The 8,753-nt window shown below is 48.7% G+C and overlaps 1 protein-coding gene across 2 annotated transcripts in view; it reads right to left on the bottom strand.

Moving 5' to 3' along the window:
- Window positions 1–287: 287 nt before the first annotated feature.
- DOC2B (double C2 domain beta) overlaps window positions 288–8,753 on the bottom strand; it is a 31,175-nt gene continuing 22,709 nt past the window's right edge. For both annotated transcript variants that reach the window (XM_058702947.1, XM_058702948.1), the window contains 3 exons: window positions 4,100–4,181; window positions 3,081–3,177; window positions 288–2,403 (listed from right to left, as the gene is read on the bottom strand). In XM_058702947.1, coding sequence (XP_058558930.1) covers window positions 2,267–2,403; window positions 3,081–3,177; window positions 4,100–4,181 — 316 coding nt within the window. In that variant the 3' untranslated portion in view covers window positions 288–2,266. The remainder of the gene's footprint in view (window positions 2,404–3,080; window positions 3,178–4,099; window positions 4,182–8,753) is intronic.

The raw sequence follows: 8,753 nt of genomic DNA, 5'->3' as shown, positions 1-8,753 counted from the left end.
CTGGCCCATGGACTCAGAGCCCAGGGAGGGATGCATAGCTGAGCTCTCGGCCTGGACTGTGGGGACCTCTGGGGAAGCTCTGAATGGCAGAAGTGATTTCAAAGCTATCTAGCAGCTGAGGCAGCAGGACTGCTGTGGTCCTAACCCTTCACCATGTCCCAGACAATGTGGCAGTCACAGGACCTGGGCTGAGTCCTGGTTTGCCCTTTCCCAGCTGTGTGCCACTGACTGACTACACAGTCTCAGCTTCTTCATCTGTCAAATGAGGACGACAAACCCACCCCATAGAAGTGTGAGGATTCATTACGACAGTGCACGTAAAACCCTTAACATACACAAAGCTACCTTAAAGACAGGAAAACCAAGGCTCCGTGACCAGCAAAAGTTTTCCAGCTACTGTTTGGGGGCTGGAATCCTGTTCAACCTGCAAAGTGGGAAAGGGCTGATGGGCACTTGGTGGAATTCGAATCATCACCTCAGGCCTCAGATGGTGATGTGCTTTGTGTCTGCAGCAGGCAAGAGTGAGCCCTAGGCAGGCAGCTTACAGGATGGACCTCTTGTGTAGGAGTCAAGCACCCTACTTCCATTGTGTCCATAGCTCTGGGCTGGGGGTGAGGCAGGGGCCATGAAGCCCGGCCTTTGCTAGCTGTGGTAGGGCAGGAAGGCCTCAGGCAGGTCACTTTCCCTCTCTGGGCCTCTGTTTCCTCCATCAGCGCAGTGATGGGACAAACACAAATTCCTTGGTTTTGCATTAGTTCATACAGCAACCTTGAAGGCCCCTGGGTAGGCAGGAAAAGTTTGGGGCTTCATACCTGGGCCCCAAGATTCCAGTGCCCTCAACCTGACTCAGCGTACAAGGCCCACCAAGCAGGGTGTCTCAGCCCTTGGAGGGAGAGGAGCCAGCCTCACAGGTCTTCCCAGAAATGAGGCCCTGGACTGCCACCCAGCACTCTGAAAGGAACATCAGTGGCCACAGTAGGGCCAAGATGTAGGACATTCATCTGGGCCTCTCACTCCCTAGCCCTGAACTCAGAAGTGGGGGGTGGGTGAAGGAAGAGGGTGAGGATGGGGACTTTTTGCTTCGTGAAGAAGGGAAGAGGGACTCTTCTGGACTAGAGCTGGCCTCATGCTTAAGCTGGTAATAATGAGAGGCTGGATCCATCCTCCAGGTTCTTAGGAGAAAGATTAAAGGTAGGAGAACTGGGTCTGAGGACTGAACTTGACCCTGACCCATCACTTCCCCCCTATGAACTGGGGTAAGCCTGGCAGGAAGGGATGGGGTGAGAGCAGGGCTGGGTGACATCACCCCTACCCCCATGCCTGTCCTAACCCTGTCTCCAGAGTGAGACCCCACGTCTTGCACAGTGATCCTTGACCCAATCACCATACTCTCCCCTCCAGGCCTTTGTAGATCATTTCCACTGCACCCACTGCCTTTCCTCTATCTGCCTAGAAACCCATTCATCCTTCAAGGCCTTGCTGAGGCATCACCTCCTCCAGGAAGCCCTCCCAACCTCCCAGCAGAGTCAGAATCCATGGCACTCACCAGTTATGTCAACCTGGCCTTGGCACTCCTCACTCCCTGTTGTAATGGTTTCTAGCTCCCTGATTAGACCAGGAACTCTGAGGGTAGGCCCTGGTTCTCATTCTTCTCCAGCAGCTCGTGGAATCATTGAAGTGCTTGCCAATTGCCCATGTTCAGTGAGCTTGTAGGGACTTGACCATTCTTGCTCTCAGGTCAACTTTTCTCCATCTGCCCAGTAATGCCAGAGATGAATGGTTGCAGTAAGAGCTTCCTTTTGGGAATAAACTTCTCCAACTCTTCCCCTCATGCCCCTTTCTCCCTAATGTCCCTCAGGAGTTCTCCCTGGCCCCACCAAGGCCAAGGCGCCCCTGCACTCCTGTTCTCTCCACCTGGGGTCCCCGTGACTTACTACTGACCTCAAATAGGGTCCTCAGCCCCTGGGTGGCCCCCTTCCCTTCCCTGGGGTGGGTGCTGAGGCCAAGGTCCTCTCCCATCTCCTGCTTTCTTGGGCCCCAGGGGGCTGGAAGCAGGCCCAGCTTTCTGGCCTTGCTCTCCCTTGGAGTGGCTAGGTCCTCCACAGCCTCCAAGCGGGGGCTGCAGTGGCTCTGTGTCTGAGCAGCATCCTGGATCTCCCCCAAGATGAGGGCCAAGGCCCTTGGTGGCAGCTGAGGAAGCCCAGGGCCAGGCTGGTGCTGGGCCAGGTGACAGGCAGGGGCGGGTGCGGCAGCAGGTGGGGGCTGGTCAGTCGCTGAGCACAGCCCCTGGGAGTTCATTGGTGAGCGTGTGCCAGCGCTCGATCCGCTTGTCCTTGTTCTTCAGGCAGTCGAACCAGTGCTTCAGGCGCTCGCCCTTAGCATTGATGCCCAGAACCACGCCTCCTGCAAGAAGGGAGCCAAAGGAGTAGCGAGGGACATGGTGACCTTCTGACTCCCAAGGGCCTGGGGGCAGGGGTTCCCATAAGACTAACCCTCTTGAACCAGTGCCCCCCACCCCAAAACCACCCCCTCCAGGGCTGGACCCTCCACCCTGCCCACTGGGCTCTGAGGGTGAGCAGTGGTTTGACTACCACACCACACTCTTAGCCTGACCCCCATCCCCACTGCGAAACCAGAGCCCTGGGATCCTGTCCTTCCCCTCTCTAGGGCCAGAGCAGTGCTGGGGGTAAGGTGTGGTCACGTCTTAGCCGAGGGATGGAGGCAGCTCCACTATGCACAGCCAAGACGCTGATGCCGACGCCCACCAGGAATTCAGGGCCCCAAGGGCTCCGAGTCCAGCCCAAAGCACTGACCATCTTCACCTCTCACCACTGCTCCACACAGGCTGGTGTGTGACCCTCCCAGACCCCTTTCCCTCTCTGGGCCTATCTATTCCTCTGTCACATGGAGTCAGGCTGGATAAAGTCTGAGGCCCCTTGTGCCTGGGGCCAGATAGTCTGGGGAAAGCCGGGGCCATAGAGGCTAGGAAGCAGAGGCTGTGGCCTGGATTCAGGGCTGCTGTCCTCTGCGAACCCAGAACAGGCATGTGGCTAAAGGACATTCTCATTGTGTCCTCTTACCAATGAAATCGTTGGATTTTCCAATGTCATAATCCCAAACAGTGACTTCCAGGGTCTTCTTCGCCAGGTCCCCATGCTTAATCTCGTAACAGAATTCCTGGTGGTCAGAAGAAGAGTCAGGGCCAACACCACGGGGCCTGGAACCTGGCCAGTGGCCAGGAAGGCTCTGGGGTGCGGTGAGGGGTGAATGAATGGAGGGAGAAAGGAAGGGAGAGGGGGAGGGGTGGATGGGAGGGTGATCAGTGCTCAGTGGTAGACTGTGGCAGATCCTCACCCATTCCACCCACTTCTGCCCGAGAACCTGGCTGGGGTCCTCAAGGTCCCCTGCTCTCCAACCTGCCTGGTTCCAATGTCACTGAAGCTGCTCTCTCCAGATCCCCAGGAGCCTCATCACCAAATCAACACACACTTGGCGACCTTAGCATGCTTGACCGCTCTTGGGTCTGGCTCTGTTGACCACTCCCTGCCTTGTGAAAGTCTCTCCCCCACAGCTTCAGGGATCATCTGACATCTGGTATCCCCTTCACTCTCTGAAAGCATCTCCTTGGTCTCCTCCGCCTGCCCCTCAGTCACGCGGGCTCTTCCCTAGGCCCCTCTGCTCCTCTCCATATGCCCCTGCCCCCGAGCTGAAGACCTTGGGATCCACCCGGAGCAGAACTTCTCAAGGCCCTGGGACATCTCAAATCCTCACACCCACCAGAGCTTCCTCCATCTCACTTGTACCTCCCCTCTTGTTGTCGGGTCCCCCCCTTCCACCTCCACATCCTCATGGCCACAGTCCCAATCAGCTGGATCCTCTGAAGAGCTTTCCAGGATTCCTTGCATCTCCACCTGCACCACCTTGGCCTGGTCCAGCCTGGCCTTGCCTCTCCCCCACCTCTCATGGTTAGGGGCTCTCCTGTCGGCCCCTCTCCATCCCTCAGTTTCCACAGTAACCCTTGGAAAAGCCAGTCTCTCCGGCAAACCCTGCCCTGAGGGAGAGCAAGCAGCTTCCCAGCAGCTTCACCAGCCCCTCATACCTCGTTGAACTCGGGGTTCAGGGTCTTCTTCTTTACTGCCGTCTTGTGTTTGGATTTCTTGTCCACATCTGGCTTCAGGTATCTGGAATTAGAACCAACAAATGGGCAGAGGGTGGGGAGAAGCTAAGGACACAGACAGAGCCAGCAGGGCTTGGAAAAGCCTTTTGTTCTGGAGAGACATCCCTGGGCCCCCCATTCATACTAACTGTGGGACACCCCAGCACTACTTTGTGGCCAAGGTTAGTGGTCCTCTGCCGTGGGAGGAGAAGCAAACGGTTCCTTTGTCACCTAGACTTCTGTCCCCACGCCCATTTCGGAAGTTAACCACAGAGTCCCCTTCTCCCCTAGAGGTTTTTCCTGGTTTCTGGAAGTCTAATGTTCATAAAGCTTACATTTCTCACCAGAAAAAAAACATTTTTAGCAGCATTGGTCCCTTGTTAGTTTAAATAGCAGATTTATCAAGATACAATTCACATACTATGAATATCATCTTTCTAAAGTATGTGAAGTATAGTATATAATTATACAGGTGCTATATATAGTATACAACATAATAGTCTATTCCCAGATTATACAACCATTGCCTCTGCCTCACTGGAGCTTTGAGGAAGTTACAACAGTGCTTTCTGTAGGGAGAGTGAAGCCTGGCGTAGGAGCCAGTTCCTTTATAAGGAACTAATACCTAGACTTTGATACAGAAGGACTGCTTTCATCAGGCTCAGAGAGGTAGGGACTTGCCAGGCCACACAGCTGCTCAGCACAGGGCTGGTGCTCACAACCCAGGACAGGAGTTCCTTTGCAGAACTGCTCACCCTGTCCCTGCATAGACACTTGAGTGAGAACTGTCCTTCCCCTGCTGAGAGTTCTTTGGGCGTGAGGACTACATCTGTCTCACTCACCACCAGCTTCCTGGCACCCTGCTTGGGGCTCAGTACACTGGGTAGGTCAACAAACACCTGCTGAATGAATGCATGAATTCCTAGAAGTGACATTACCCGCCCAAAGGTACACACATATCAAGTTTCTTGCTTCATTGTGCCAAACTGTCCTCTGGAAAGGCTGTATGGATGATGCATCGTATCCTCAACAAAGCTGAGTATGGCTGCCTTAAAACCCCTTGCTGGTTTGCAATCATCTCTTGGACATCAGTCTTAGCAATATATTTATGGATGGGTCTCCTCAGGCAAGGGAAACAGAAGCAAAAATAAACTACTGGGACCATACCAAAATAAAAAGCTTGTACACACAAAGGAAACCATTAGTAAAATGAAAAAGACAACTTACTGAAAGAGAGAAAATACTTGCAAATGATAGATCTGAGAAGGGGTTAATACCCAAAATATATTAAAAAATGTTTAACATTTATTTTTGAAAGACAGAGCAGGGAAGGGGCAGAGAGAGAGGAAGACAGAGGATCAGAAGTGGGCTCTTCACTGATAGAGAGCCCAATGTGGGGCTCAAACTCACAAACCATGAGATCATGACCTGAGCCCAAGCCGGATGCTTAACCGAGTCACCCAGGTGCCCTTAATACCCAAAATATATAAAGAACTTACACGCTCAACACCAAAATCCCCCAAATAATCTGATTAAAACATGGGCAGGGAACCTGAACAGACATTTTTCTTTAAAAATAAGATTTAAAAAAACCTGTAAAGTTTATTTATTTTGAGAGAGAGGGAGCACATGAGTGACAGATGCAGGGAGAGAGGGAAAGAGAATCCCAAGCAGGCTCTGCACTGTCAGCGCCGAGCCCGATGCAGGGCTTGGACTCACGAACCATGAGATCATGACCTGAGCAGAAATCAAGAGTTGGATGCTTAACCAACAAAGCCACCCAGGCGCCCCTAAGTAGACATTTTTCTAAAGCAAGTATACAGATGGCCAACAGATACATGAAATCAATAATCATCATGGGAGTATAAATCAAAACCACCGGGAGATACCACCTTACACCTGTCAGAAATGGCTAGCGTCAAATAGACAAGAAGTAAGTGTTGCTGAAGATGTGATGAGGAACCCATTCCTTGTTGGTGGGAATGCAAACTGGTGCAGCCACTGTGGAAAACAGTATGGACGTTACTCAAAAGAGTAAAAGTAGAAATACCATGTGATCTGGTAATTCCATTACTGAGTATTTACCCAAAGAAAACAAAAACACTAATTCAAAAAGGTATGGATATTCCCGTGTTTACTGAAGCATTATTTACAATAGTCAAATTATGGAAGCAACACGAGTATTCACTGATAGATGAATGGATAAAGAAAATGTGGTATATGTATGTATATGGGTGTGTGTATGTGTATATATATATTTGTTCTATATATACACAAGGGAATATTAACCCTAAAAAATGAGAGCTTTTCATTTGTGCAACATGGATAGACCTAGAGAGTATTATACTAAGCGAAATAAGTCAGAGAGAGAAGCACCATATGATTTCCCTTACATGCAAAATCTGAAAACCAAAGCAAATGAGTAAAAAACCAGAAACATCCTCATAAACCAAAACAAACTGGTAGTTGCCAGAGGGGAGGGACAGGAAGGAAGGGACAGGTAAAACCGGTGAAGGGAATTAAGAGGTACAGATTTCCAGTTATTTAAAAAAAACAAAAATCCTTGCTGGCTTGAAAGGCAGCAAGTGTGATATATCACTGTTGGCTTTTTCAGTTGTGGTTTTTATTACATAAAAAAACACCAGTTCGTTATAGGAACACTAGAAGATACGTACTGAAGAAAGTTGGAGGTGGGAAAGAGAAATGAAGATGTAGATCCACACAAAAACCTAATAGCAGTGCTATGCAGTTCATCAATAACTGGAAACTCACAAAAACCAGCAGGAAACAATGAACAAAATGCAAGTAAGTACACACCTATCAATAATTACTTTAAATCTACATGGTCTAGGGGCATCTGGGTGGCTCAGTCGGTTAAGCGGCCGACTTCGGCTCAGGTCATGATCTCGCGGTCCGTGAGTTCGAGCCCCACGTCGGGCTCTGTGCTGACAGCTCAGAGCTTGGAGCCTGTTTCAGATTCTGTGTCTCCCTCTCTCTGACCCTCCCCCGTTCATGCTCTCTCTCTGTCTCAAAAATAAATAAATGTTAAAAAATAAATAAATTTACATGGTCTAAATGCTTACAAGGCATGGGGTTACAGAATGGATAAAAAAAGGAAAAAAAAAAAAAAGACTTATCTATAAGCTGCCTAGAAGGGACTCAGTTCAGACTTAAAGACACAGACTGAAAATGAGGGGATGGAAAAAGAAATTACATTCAAATGGAAGTGGGGGTGGGGGGAAAGCTGGGGTAGCAACACTTGCATCAGACAAAACAGACTTTAAAACAGAGACAAAGAAGGGCAGTATATAATGATAAGGGGATCAGTCCTACAAGAAAATATGAGAGTTACAAATATGTATACACCCAACATTGTAGCATCTAAATACATAAAAGACATAAATACTAATAGACATAAAGAACACAACTGACAGTAATATAATAATAGTAGGTGACTAATACCCCAACAATTACATCAATGGATAGACCATCCAGGCAGAAAATCAATAAGGAAACTGTCTTTGAATGGCACATTAGACCAGCTGGAACATTCTCCAAGATTGATCACCTGTTAGACCACAAAACAAATCTCTCTATTTAAGAAGACTGAAATCACATCAGACATTTTTTCCCAACAATAAGAAACTAAAAATCAATTAAAAGAAAGAACTGGAAAAACCCACAAACACATGGAGGATAAACAACATGCTACTAAACAACAAGTGGGTTAACAAAGAAATCAGACAAAATTTAAAAATACATGGAGACAGGGCACCTGGGTGGCTCAGTTGGTTGAGCATCCAACTTCAGCTCAGGTCATGATCTCACGGTTTATGAGTTCGAGCCCCGTGTGGGGCTCTGTGCTGACACCTTAGAGTCTAGAGCCTGCTTTGGATTCTGGGTCTCCCTCTCTCTGTCTCTCCCCTGCTCATGCTCTGAGTTTCTCTCTCAAAAATAAACAAACATTAAAAAAATACATGGAGACAAAAATGAAAACACAATGGTCGAAAATCTTTGCGATGCAGTGAAAGTAGTTCTAAGAGAAATTGACAGAGATACAGTCCTACCTCAAGAAACAAGAAAAATCTCAAACAATCTAACCTTACACCCAAAGGAACTAGAAAAAGAACAAACAAAGCCTAAAGTTAAAAGAAGGAAATAATAAAGATCAGAGTAGAATAAATGAAGTAAAGACTTAAGAACAGGAAAATACCAGTGAAACTAAGGGCTGTTGTTTAAAAAGATAAACAGGGGCACCTGGGTGGCTCAGTCAGTTAAGCACCTGAACAGAGAGCCCATAATTCTTTCTTTTTTGAAATATTTTGAAAGCAAGTGAGCGAGCAGGGGAAGGGTACAGAGAGAGAAGGAGACAGAGAGTCCCAAGCAGTTTCTGCACGGTCAGTGCAGAGCCCAACATGGGGCTCAAACTCACAAACCGTGAGATCATGACCTGAGGTGAAATCAAGGGTCTGATGCTTAACCAACTGAACCACCCAGGTGCCCTTGAAGAGCTCATAGTTAAACCCATGCTTATATGGTCAATTAATATACAACAAAGGAGGCAAGAATATATAGTAGGGAAAAGATAGTCTCTTCA

The sequence above is a fragment of the Neofelis nebulosa genome, chromosome 16 (genome assembly GCF_028018385.1).
Source record: "Neofelis nebulosa isolate mNeoNeb1 chromosome 16, mNeoNeb1.pri, whole genome shotgun sequence".
Classification (NCBI taxonomy): domain Eukaryota; kingdom Metazoa; phylum Chordata; class Mammalia; order Carnivora; family Felidae; genus Neofelis; species Neofelis nebulosa.
This window is presented reverse-complemented; position numbering and strand designations above follow the sequence as displayed.